The following is a 12,475-nucleotide window of genomic DNA, read 5'->3' as shown; positions in this document are numbered from 1 at the left end:
CATTCACGGGGTTCTGGTCATCAACATGCGGTTTGAGGGGGTCCTAAAACATGATTACCCGCAAAATCAGATACACTCATTGTTCTCTCGGTTGGGTGACATCACTAGTCATGTTTCAAGGCTACTTAACCCCTTCCTGACATCCACTGTTCATGTCGGAAGTCAGTCCTTTAAAGATGGCACCCGCTCAGGAGCTGAGCAGCATGGGTGCCTTGCTGTTTTACGCAGCAAACACCCGCCAGCAGAGCCCGTGATCGGAGACAATTCTGATCACAGATTTTTTTAACCCCTTAGATGCCATGGTCAATTGCAGTAATTTAGGCGGGGGCAGGCTGTTCCCGCCCCCCCCCCTCCTCCGGTTACAAGATGGCAGTAGCAGTTTGTGCGCTATGGCAGCCTGGGGCTCCGAAGCCTGCCACAAGTTAAAGGGGTATGCCCATCTCAGACAATCCCATTGTCTGATAGGTGCGGGTCCCACCTCTGGGACCTGTACCTGTCTCTAAAATGAAGCCGGCAAAGTGGTGGCCAATGAGTGTTTGTGATTTGGCGGGTAGTCATGTTTTAGGACCCCCCTCCAATCTCATATTGATGCAAATCCCAGAGAACCCTTTCATTGGTTTGGAGGCAGACTTACAGGATAACTACCTATAGATGGCAGTAGAGAGACAGTCTTCTTTCTGGAAGAGCGCTCATTTGCAGAATTTTCCCTAATGGCCTGCGCTCTGCTATTTTCGGGAGCGCACTGCGCCTGCCCGGCCACCGTTCCCGTTCATTTCCACGGGGCCAGCGCTCGGCTAATTTTCGGCGCCCCCATAGAATCGAATGGAGGGCAGCAATGCGTGCGCGGCGCCGGTGCGTCCTCCGGGACTTTGCTGGCTCAGTTTATGAGATACGACCTCTAGGATATGCCACCAATGTCTGAGATGAGACAAGCCCTTTAAATTTAATAAAGAAATATGCAAAAAACATTTCCCCATTCCAGGAATAGAAGGTAATGGACGTTCTAGAAGATGCTCTAGAAAGCTCTTTCCTTCTGCTTGCTCCGGAGAGCGCTCCCAGGGAAGCAGGCGTCAGGTTTCACGGTGCATTCTCAGCCAGTGATGTGTCAGATAGGAAGCACGGAGCCTGTATATATAGAGGAGCCCACATGATGGAGGTCCCTGCTGCCCGCTCTGCTCCACATATATGGGGGTAGAGACCCAACACAAGCTCCTCCAAACCCCCCTCCTGCGGCGCTACCAGGTCCTAATAGACAATGGTGCTGATGTCTGGCGTGGCATTGTGAATAATAGAGGGACATCAGGTCACAATTGACCCATCTGTCCTCTTTTTTCATGATAATTGTGCTTGGCAGAAGAGTGAATGTGAACACCGCCCTGCGATGGCTGAAAGCAAATGTCACCGGGAAATACAGTAAAGGGGTCCTCCCACCAGACGAATCAGTGGGGGTATGTCGGCAAGGACCCCTACAGTCGGGGGAATGGGGAGCATGCACACTACCGCCATATTAATCTAGATGGGATGGAGCTGCAGCGTGTTTGCTAAGGACCCTCTTTCTGGTGATGGGCGGGGGTCCTTCAGACTCTGATGTCCTATCTCCTGGGAACAGCAGATGCAGATTAAAGGGGTTGTCCAGGATCAGCACCACGCCTGTCCACGGGATGGGAGCGGTATAGCAGCTCGGCCCCGTTCACTTTGATGGTCCCAACCCACGGACAGGTGCGGCGCTGGAAGAAAGCGGACATATTTTTTCTAATCCAGGACGACCCTCTTAAACTTCCCAGTGATAGAAATCGCAGAGTAGTATCAAAGGGCTGGAGAGCTGAGGGGCTGACTGGTGCACAGAGGAGCCGGGACCTCCAGACAGTCCAGGGCAAAGGAAGGGGGAGGGGAGGAAGGAATGCGGGGCAATAAACCTGGACAGTGTGCATGGTGACAAGAGACCACAGGAGCGGGCATCTATATAATGCCAACATGAGAGACTGTACACGGGGTCCTGACTGTACTGCCACCTTCCTCCTCTGCCTGTATATCCCTCACACATACACAATCCATATCTGCCTGTATATCCCTCACAACCGTCCATATCTGCCTGTAAATCCCTCACACACCATCCATATCTGCCTGTATATCCCTCACACACCATCCATATCTGCCTGTATATCCCTCACACACCATCCATATCTGCCTGTATATCCTCACACACTATCCATATCTGCCTGTATATCCCTCACACACTATCCATATCTGCCTGTATATCCCTCACACACAGCCCATATCTTCCTGTATATCCCTCACACACCATCCATATCTGCCTGTATATCCCTCACATACTGTCCATATCTGCCTGTATATCCCTCACACATACACTATCCATATCTGCCTGTATATCCCTCACACACCATCCATATCTGCCTGTATATCCCTCACACATACTGTCCATATCTGCCTATATATCCCTCACACATACACTATCCATATCAGCCTGTATATCCCTCACACATCATCCATATCTGCCTGTATATCCCTCACACATACACTATCCATATCTGCCTGTATATCCCTCACACACCATCCATATCTGCCTGTATATCCCTCACACATACTGTCCATATCTGCCTATATATCCCTCACACATACACTATCCATATCAGCCTGTATATCCCTCACACATCATCCATATCTGCCTGTATATCCCTCACACATACTGTCCATATCTGCCTGTATATCCCCCACATACTGTCCATATCTGCCTGTATATCCTCACACATACACTATCCATATCTGCCTGTATATCCCTCACACATACTGTCCATATCTGCCTGTATATCCCTCACACATCATCCATATCTGCCTGTATATCCCTCACACATACTGTCCATACCTGCCTATATATCCCTCACACATACACTATCCATATCAGCCTGTATATCCCTCACACATCATCCATATCTGCCTGTATATCCCTCACACATACTGTCCATATCTGCCTGTATATCCCTCACACATACACTATCCATATCTGCCTGTATATCCCTCACACATACTATCCATATCAGCCTGTATATCCCTCACACATCATCCATATCTGCCTGTATATCCCTCACACATACTGTCCATATCTGCCTGTATATCCCTCACACATCATCCATATCTGTCTGTATAGCCCTCACACATACTGTCCATATCTGCCTGTATATCCCTCACACATACTGTCCATATCTGCCTGTATATCCCTCACACATACTGTCCATATCTGCCTGTATATCCCTCACACACCATCCATATCTGCCTGTATATCCCTCACATACTGTCCATATCTGCCTGTATATCCCTCACACACACAGAAGAAGTGAGTCAGGAGCCAGGGGTGGGACGGAAGGGGGTTGTGGAGCTGGTGGTAAATCATCCCTCCCTTTCCTGCCCCTTCCATGGATGGCAGTAAGAGCTCCTGTGATTGGGTCACCTCCGGGTGTTCAGCCGCAGCTGAGGAGAAGAAAGAGCGGAGAATGGAGCTGGCACCGGTATGTGGTGTACGGGGGGGGCACCGGTATGTGGTGTACGGGGGGGGGCACCGGTATGTGGTGTACGGGGGGGGCACCGGTATGTGGTGTACGGGGGGGGGCACCGGTATGTGGTGTACGGGAGGGGGCACCGGTATGTGGTGTACGGGAGGGGGCACCGGTATGTGGTGTACGGGGGGGCACCGGTATGTGGTGTACGGGGGGCACCGGTATGTGGTGTACGGGAGGGGGCACCGTTATGTGGTACGGGGGGCACCGGTATGTGGTGTACGGGGGGCACCGGTATGTGGTGTACGGGGGGCACCGGAATGTGGTGTACGGACCCCTCTGCCCCCGGAGATGCCAGGCTGCCCGGGCACACCGGAAAGTTTGCGGAGTGATTGTGCTTTGTGGTTCATAGACAGCCCGTCCCGGCGGCGGTAAGTGCCCCCGGCTGTGCCACCCTGTTAGCGGGTCACCTACCTGCCCCTTTGTTATGCAGTTGGATACAGTCTATTGTTTCCCGTTATCCGCCTATAGGGTGAGTCCAGAGCGGTAAGTGTGTCTGTAGCTTAGTACATAGGACCCCGGGGGGATCTGCTTTCAGCCTAAATATACCGGCTCCAAGTATATATAACCAGGGGCGTCCGCCTGCAGGGGGCGCCATAGAGACCACAGTGTGCCAGCCTGTCTGCCAGCTGCTATAGGTGGTCTCATTACTGGGGGACAAGCCCCTGGTATATAGGAGAATGAGGGTTGTAGTCCCTTTGTCAGGACTTTGTATTGATGCATAATAGACACTGTAAATGACTTCAGTGTGGCACAGGGCACTAATGGTGGGCACTTCATACTAAGTGATGCCAGGGTGTCGACCGGCGGCGCAATGTTTATAGTCAGCCCAGTAAAGACTGATGCCAGCGTGCCTCTGGGCACCAACGTCCATTTTTAATTTTTTTTTCCTATGGTTTTTAGTCACTTGCATTTTTTTCTCTGATGATTTTTGTCCCCTGGGTTTTACAAATGTAATGAATTGAGAAAAAAAAAAAAAACATGCAAAAATAAAATGCAATGAAAAACATTGCATTTTTTTTTTGTGGTGTTTTGTTGCCTTTTTTTCCCCCATGGTTTTTAGTCAGCTGCATATGTTCACGGATGTCCCCCCCGCGCTCATAAATATAATGGGTAAAAAATTTGACAGTCAGAAAAATAAAATAAAAATGTAAAAATAAAATACAATGAAAAAACACTTTTTAATTCACTGCATTTTTTATTTTATTTTTTAAATTATAAAATTAAAGAAAAAAGTTTGTGCCGGAAGCAGTGCAGTTTACGTGGATTTTCATGCAGTCTCTGCCCCAAGTTTCCTTCTTTTTTTTTTTTTTTGTTGGCGCACATTTTGGCTCGGATTCCACACCAAAAAAACGCAGGCGGGTCTTCCCCGTTGATTTCAGTGGGAAATCAGCCTGTTTGCATCTTTTTTTTTTTTTCCCCCTCTTGTGATTTTGAAAACCGCACCGCGGGAAAAAGAAGAGACCTGTCCATTCTTGACGCGGAATCCACGCCCTGAAATTGGCTGAATCAATGGGCTCATCAAATCCGAATAAAAAAAACCATCCTAAAAAACCTGATGCTGTTTCCGCATAATTTTTTTTCCAGCGCCGAAAAAACTCAGTGTGAACATACCCCAGTATAAGTATGAACTGATGATTTAAAAATCCGCACCGCAGCTCGATTTCCGTGCAAAAATTTCCACGCCGTGCGGACTTTAAAAATCTCTTCTACTTTGCTGGTACGGTATTACGCTGCGGATTTTCCGCACGTCGGTCTACGCCACACGCACACGACCCTGTGTATTCTGCGGTCCGCAAATTGCGGATCTGCAAAATACAGATACCGTCCGTGAAGCATTTGCATTTTTTTGCGGACCCATTGACTTCGATGCCTCCGTGGTCGTCATTTCGCGGGCAAGTATAGGACATGTTCTGTCTTTTGCAGGACGGACGGACATGGATCATCCGTGTTCTTTCTGCATCCTTGGGTAGAACATGTCCGCAGAATGCGGACCACGGACCCAGTGAAAAATGCAAATGTGCGCGGTTTACAAACTGATGGCGCCCGCGCGGAAAGGCGGCCTCCTCTGAAAGAACGTGGAGGCAGGCTGTAGAAGGAGAAGCACACTCTCCCTTTCTCTGCAGGGCATGCTGGGAGTTGTAGTTCCACAGCTGCAGGCCAGCCTCGGGATGTAACGGGATCTGCAGCAAAGTTTATTAGAAAGTTTCTAGTAGTCGTGCGCTTTGTATCTCCTCCTCTGTAGGTGTCCTGCTGAGCAGTGGGCTGTGACAGGGTGAATAGACAGCAGATAATGTGGATTTATAAATAAAAAAAAAATAAACTTTTTTTTTTTTTTTTTTGGGAAATGTTGATGTGATGTGTAACATGGGGAGTGTGACACATCCGTCAGGACTTTATTGCCACGTGACGACGCACGGGCTGAGTGCGGTGTACACGCCGTGCCCTCACTTTTCTTGTCTGAGCAGATTTTATTTATAGCCCCGGGACACGGATTTGTTAGGAAATGTCTAAAATAAACAGCGCGGCTGTGTCCGCAGGAGGAGGCGAGTCCTGCGCCCGGCGCTCCTCTCATAATCACTACCTGCAATGCCTCCCGTGTCCGCCAACCAGGGGGCTCTGTTCACACCGCACAGGAATAAGGAGAAATGAAAGAGGACCCCTCACCCCTTCCTCATTCTCTGTGACTTTGTTGTGCCTTCCCTCTATTATTACCACTGTAAGGTTATGAATAAAGATACAGCTGTTTGTTTTATGTTGGCTGGGGTACGTTCATGCACAGTCTGACACTGTCCGGTCTAATTTCTTCCACTTCTAGTAGGAATAATGAAGGGACGGCACAACATACAAGAGATGCTCTAGAATTGTCATTGCAAGTAGTTACTAAAAAGTGAGGGGGGAAAAATTATCCCCCCCCCCCTCCACCACCACCACCGCTCTCCGGTTCCGTGCTGATCGCTCTCGACACAGGAAGTGTGACCTCTAAGCCAATCGCTGATTGCTGTGTGGATCCGCCTTGGCCAGTGATTGGCTGAGAGGTCATTTTTCCGCGTCGAGAGGGACCTGGAAGCAAAGACTGGTCTGATAGGGAGCAGTGGGGGATCAGTGGGTATTGGGGATCATTCAGACGAGCGATTTACCATCCGAGTGTAGAAACGGAAAGCGGGCGGACACGTGACGTCGGTTGACTTATTCACACATTCGAACTTCTGCAGAGAAGATCGCCGCAAGCACCATTTTGGTCTCATTTTTACGCTAGACCCATCCATTCATGGCGATGGGTCCGTGGAAAAAACGGACGCCACTATGTTTTTCACAGATGGCTGCTAGGAAACGCCTCTTTCTTCCGTTTTTTGGGGGGTATTTTATTTGGTCGTGAAAAATGGATGAAATCGTGATGCCACATGGATGGAAAATGCGCCGTTTGTAGCAGACGGTGCGCCGGCAATCACACATCTGAATGAGCCTTTATTTTCTGCCCCTTCCAAAAACATAAAAAATCCCGGCTGGACGACAAATATCGGCTACGAATAATCTGGTGGAGAAGTATTATGTGCCTCGGAGCAGGGCTTAGTAGTCAGGCCTGTAATCTGCTGGTGGAGTAGTATTATGTGCCTCGGAGCAGGGCTTAGTAGTCAAGCCTGTAATCTGCTGGTGGAGTAGTATTATGTGCCTCGGAGCAGGGCTTAGTAGTCAGGCCTGTAATCTGCTGGTGGAGTAGTATTATGTGCCTCGGAGCAGGGCTTAGTAGTCAGGCCTGTAATCTGCTGGTGGAGTAGTATTATGTGCCTCGGAGCAGGTTTTAGTAGTCAGGCCTGTAATCTGCTGGTGGAGTAGTATTATGTGCCTCGGAGCAGGTCTTAGTAGTCAAGCCTGTAATCTGCTGGTGGAGTAGTATTATGTGCCTCGGAGCAGGGCTTAGTAGTCAGGCCTGTAATCTGCTGGTGGAGTAGTATTATGTGCCTCGGAGCAGGTCTTAGTAGTCAAGCCTGTAATCTGCTGGTGGAGTAGTATTATGTGCCTCGGAGCAGGGCTTAGTAGTCAGGCCTGTAATCTGCTGGTGGAGTAGTATTATGTGCCTCGGAGCAGGTCTTAGTAGTCAGGCCTGTAATCTGCTGGTGGAGTAGTATTATGTGCCTCGGAGCAGGTCTTAGTAGTCAAGCCTGTAATTTGCTGGTGGAGTAGTATTATGTGCCTCGGAGCAGGGCTTAGTAGTCAGGCCTGTAATGTGCTGGGTAGTAGGTCTGGGTACTGGTGGAGTAGTATTATGTGCCTCGGAGCAGGGCTTAGTAGTCTGGTCTGTAATGTGCTGGGTAGTAGGTCTGGGTACTGGTGGAGTAGTATTATGTGCCTCGGAGCAGGGCTTAGTAGTCCGGCCTGTAATGTGCTGGGTAGTAGGTCTGGGTACTGGTGGAGTAGTATTATGTGCCTCGGAGCAGGGCTTAGTAGTCTGGCCTGTAATGTGCTGGGTAGTAGGTCTGGGTACTGGTGGAGTAGTATTATGTGCCTCGGAGCAGGTCCTATAATTAACAAGCTTCATTGACTTTGACAGGCAGATGCTAAATATGAACAATGTGACGGCCGGGGGAGCCGTGAAAACCCTGCCGACCACAGCTGCCTCTTCACTAACTAGTATTTTGTCCATTTGTGTTGAGCCTTCAAAAATTGGGACTGAAATTGCCTTAAAAAAACAACAAAAAACAAAAGAGCAGATCCATTCACAAAGACTGGCCACGTGATGGTTTTCTGCTACTTCTAGTTGTTCCCAGCTCCGTCCACTGCATTTTTCCCGGGCAGCTGATCGGTGGGGTGCCTGGTGTTGGACCCCCGTCAGTCTGATATTGATGACCCGTCCTGAGGATAGGAAATCAGTATATGAGTCCCAGTAGTCCAGGCTAGTACAGTACAAAGGGTCAGTACAAAAAAATTCTAAAAAAATGTTTTGAAGGTTAGAAAAAAATACTCCTCCCGGCTACTTTTCTGCTCCCCTCCACTTGGAGAATTGTACTGAGCTGCAGTACCAAGTACAGCCACTATACAATGTGCGGCGCTGTGCTCTCTTCAGACAGCTGATCGGTAGGGGTGCCGGGAGTCGGACCTGAGAATAAGTCATCCGTAAAAAAAAAAACACTCGGAAAACCCCTTTAGCAGTTGCCAGGAGCTTTTCCTATAGTTTACGCCAAGCGTATGGCCATAACGTGATGAGACCATAGCCTTATGTCTATTACCTCTAACCGTTATGGATTAAATTGATCTTAAATTATATAATTGAAGTGCAAAGGGGTTGTCTAGATCCAGAAAAGGAAAAAAAAAAAAAAAAGCTCCCCCTCTGCCCAGTGGCTATAGCTGGTACTGCAGTCCAGCTCCATTGACTTGAATGAGGATGACATGGACAGCCGTGTATCTGGAGAAGCCGATGCTTTTACTTCTAGTTCTAGATGATCCCTTTAAGGTGACCACTTCTCCTTTAAGTGGCCGGCCTGAAGAAGGAAGCTTTTCTCTGGTAACCGCACATTAGTCGGCTCTATGGATGGATCATATATATATATATAGAAGAACAAAGCTCTGAAGTGTCGGGAATTTGACCTCGCTTTACGAGGACGTCATTTAACTCCTTGCAGCCCTGGGGAATATAGAGGTTTTATGAGCCAGCGCTCTGCTATTTTCGGAAGCCCCCATAGCGGTGAATGGAGGAGGAAGCCGTGTATGAGCCTCTTGCTCACAGCAGGACACAGTCCTTGAGGTAGGAGCCGGTCCCAGAGGTGGGACTAACACCTATGCAACATGTATGGCGTACACTGGCGATATACCATCAATGTCCAGGTGGGAGTACCCCTTTAAATACCCTGAACTCACAGCATCATAGATCATAGATCCTTGTGATGCTTTGAGTTTAGAGGAAAACAAGGATTGGGCATGTTTGATTTCAACATGTCTGATCCCATGTGTCCTCTTTTGTTCCTTTCTCCTCTTGAAAAAAATAAAAGTTTGGCTTGGCTTGGCCTTTTGAAGTGAATACGGTCCGCAGAAATCGGAGCATACACGGAAAACAAATACATTCGTGTGCATGAGCCCTTAGACGGTTGGCAGGTGCGGACGACCCCGCACCAATGGCACCCGATGGGGCCTAATTTTTCCTACAGAATTTGTGACGGAGCCTGTAACGCAGGTGTGAACAGAGCCTAAAGTCGGCCAAACGCATTAGAAGAATGTCAGCCGTTTTTTAATGGACTGGTGGACCATGTATTGCAGGCATGGCCAACCTGCGGCTCTCCAACTGTTGTAAAACTACAACTCCCACCATGCCCTGCTGTAGGCTGCTAGCTGTAGTCAGTCTGGGCATGCTGGGAGTTGTAGTTTTGTAACAGCTGGAGAGCCTAAGGTTGGCCATCTCTGATCTATTGTGTGCGAGGTTTCTAGTTTCCATCTGGCAGATGTTGAGGGAGAAATGGAAGGGGTATGGCCAGGTCATGGAAGGCTGGTGGCTGCCATGATGCCACCATCTTGCAAGTTGAGTGGACTGGTACAACCCATGTACAGATTGCGTTGTCTCGGGGATAACTCTGTGTGACTTCTCTACCTTCTGCTGTGTGGATGTAGAAGGCCACCTTCCATAATCCTTTTGACGTTTCTCCGCAGGTTGTATGATCTGCTTGGGCCAGTCTACGTTTTTGCGATTTAATCACCCGGCTGAGGCTCTCTGGATGAAAACCATGATTCCTGCCGCAGGGAGGAGCTCCTCGACGAGCCTGCATTCTGCAGGTAAGGTCCGCGGATGGCACACCACCCTGTAGTGGTGGGAGCTGTGCGCCTCGTCAGTGGGTTTATAGGGTGATGCCCTGTGGGCTTGAGTAAGGGACAAGAGAGGGCCTGTTGTGATAGGACCACCCTTTAAAGGGCATCTGTCAGCAGATTTGTCTCTGACACCATCTGACCTGTTACATGTGCGCTTGGCATCTATGTTGGTCCCATGATCATATGTGCCCGCATTGCTGAGAAAAAAATAGGTTTTTTTTATATGCAAATGAGCCTCTAGGAGCAACGGGGGCGTTACCATTACACCTAGAGGCTCTGCTCTCTCTGTACCCTCTCCACTTTGATTGACAGGGCCAGACAGGCGTGATCAAGTTTACACTGTCTGGCCTTGTCAATCAAAGTGGAGAGGGTGCAGAGAGAGCAGAGCCTCTAGGTGTAACGGCAACGCCCCCGTTGCTCCTAGAGGCTCATTTGCATATACTAAAACATCATCTTTCTCAGCAATGCCGGCACATATGAACATGGGACCAACACAGGTCCATGGCGGTAGTAGTTACCACAGTTGTGTCATCATCCAGTAAGCAGAGAGCGGTTAGGGACCAGAGAAACATTGGCACTGATGCCGCAGGGGGTTGGGAAGGCGGGTGTTACCCTTTTTTGTTATTTTATGCAATTTTCAGCGGTTTTATGGGGTTTTAAAATGTAAAAAAGGCCACATATTGCCAGATCAGAATTAAGAAGGATAGCCAGCTTTGGTAATTATGGACTTTTTTTTTATCCCTGAAGAGATATCGTCCTTTTCCTGCATAGGTTACAACGAGAAGTGCAGCCATGTTGGTTGTCAGTCGCCCTTGATGATAAAAAGTGTCATTCTGTCCATTTCGAATTAGTTTAATTGCAACCGAAAACATACAAAATTGCATTTTTTTGCCAATTTTTCTTTATTGTATGTTTTTTAATTTTTATAATATTCTGTATTTTTATTTTATTTTATTTTTTTTGTATGTGTTTTTCATTCTAGCAAATTCCACCTCCCTCCTGAACGGTTGTCACGACGGTGGATACCAGTCCAGCGTGCCTTCACATACTTCGTTGGTGAGCTCTATTGAGAAGAACCTTCAGGACATCATGGACTCCTTGGTTCTGGAAAGGCCCACTTCACCGGTCAGGAAACTGTCCCAGTCATCTACTCACAGTCTCTCCTGTTTATCTAATGGTGGAAGCCGACGCATGCTTTCACCACCTACCAGTCCCTTTTCCTCCAACTCTGGGTATGAAAACGCTTTTACCTCTCCGTTGTCTTCTCCTGGAAGCGGAAGCCTCACCAGCCCTTCTTCTGGTCACGATGGTGGAACTTCAGGAATGCCACCAGTGGTGCCCCACAGAACATCGAGTTTTAGTCACACTCTGCCTCGTCCAACGCCAATTTATGGAGGGAGCAGTTTAGATCTACGTTCCTCACGGGGAACAGGTGGAAGCTTGCTTTTAAGTCCTCCAAGTCCAGGAGCATCTACCCGAATGGGGGGTTTAAGTGTTCCAAGCAGTCCTCTTCTGGGAAGCAAATTTCAACATTCAATTATAGATCGACCTTCGAGCCCCTACAGGCAGCTGGTGGGGGTAGCAAGAAGTCTGCCTCCAGAGAGTCCTAGACTTGCACGGAAAAACCCAGAGAGTATGAGGAATCTTCCTCCGCCGAGTCCTTCTTTATCACGAAGAGCAATATCGGGTTCATCAAATACTGTCTCAGAGGGTCCATCAAGAGTCCCGGAGAGCCCCCGAGCTCCTGGACGCCGCAGAGTGGGCAGTGCAAGTTCTCCTGGTTCTGAAGACAACTTCTCCAGGCCGATACGGGATCGCAGCCCCTCACCCTCCTCTTTCCAGGAAATTTCCCGACGATTAACCCCAGCCTATAGCTATGGGTCCCTGGTCTCTCCAAATCAGAGTCCAAAGTCTCAGAGGAAGGTGTATCCTCTCAGAGAACGTAAAAATAGCATCAGTGACATCAGCGACAATCAGGAAGATTTACTGGATTACCACCGGAGACAACGGGAAGAGCGGCTAAGAGAGCAAGAAATGGAGCGGCTGGTAGGTGAAAGGGGGTCTTACGGGTGATGTTTAAGGTGGCTCTGAGTACATCCTTCTTAAAT

General features: G+C 48.8%; 1 protein-coding gene across 15 annotated transcripts in view; it reads left to right on the top strand.

The window, feature by feature from the left end:
- Nucleotides 1-12,475, top strand: part of PHLDB1 (pleckstrin homology like domain family B member 1) — a 158,964-nt gene that overhangs the window by 80,630 nt on the left and 65,859 nt on the right. For 14 of the 15 annotated variants that reach the window (XM_040424705.1, XM_040424674.1, XM_040424668.1 and 11 more), the window contains 2 exons: nucleotides 10,212-10,334; nucleotides 11,350-12,413. In XM_040424705.1, the coding sequence (XP_040280639.1) occupies nucleotides 10,212-10,334; nucleotides 11,350-12,413 (1,187 nt within the window). Of the gene's footprint in view, nucleotides 1-3,404; nucleotides 3,525-10,211; nucleotides 10,335-11,349; nucleotides 12,414-12,475 lie in introns of those variants that run through there. The other variant, XM_040424769.1, reaches the window with a different exon arrangement.

This window comes from Bufo bufo, chromosome 1, assembly GCF_905171765.1.
Source record: "Bufo bufo chromosome 1, aBufBuf1.1, whole genome shotgun sequence".
Lineage (NCBI taxonomy): Eukaryota > Metazoa > Chordata > Amphibia > Anura > Bufonidae > Bufo > Bufo bufo.
Note: the sequence above shows the minus strand (reverse complement) of the source record. Positions and strands in the feature narration are given on the sequence as shown.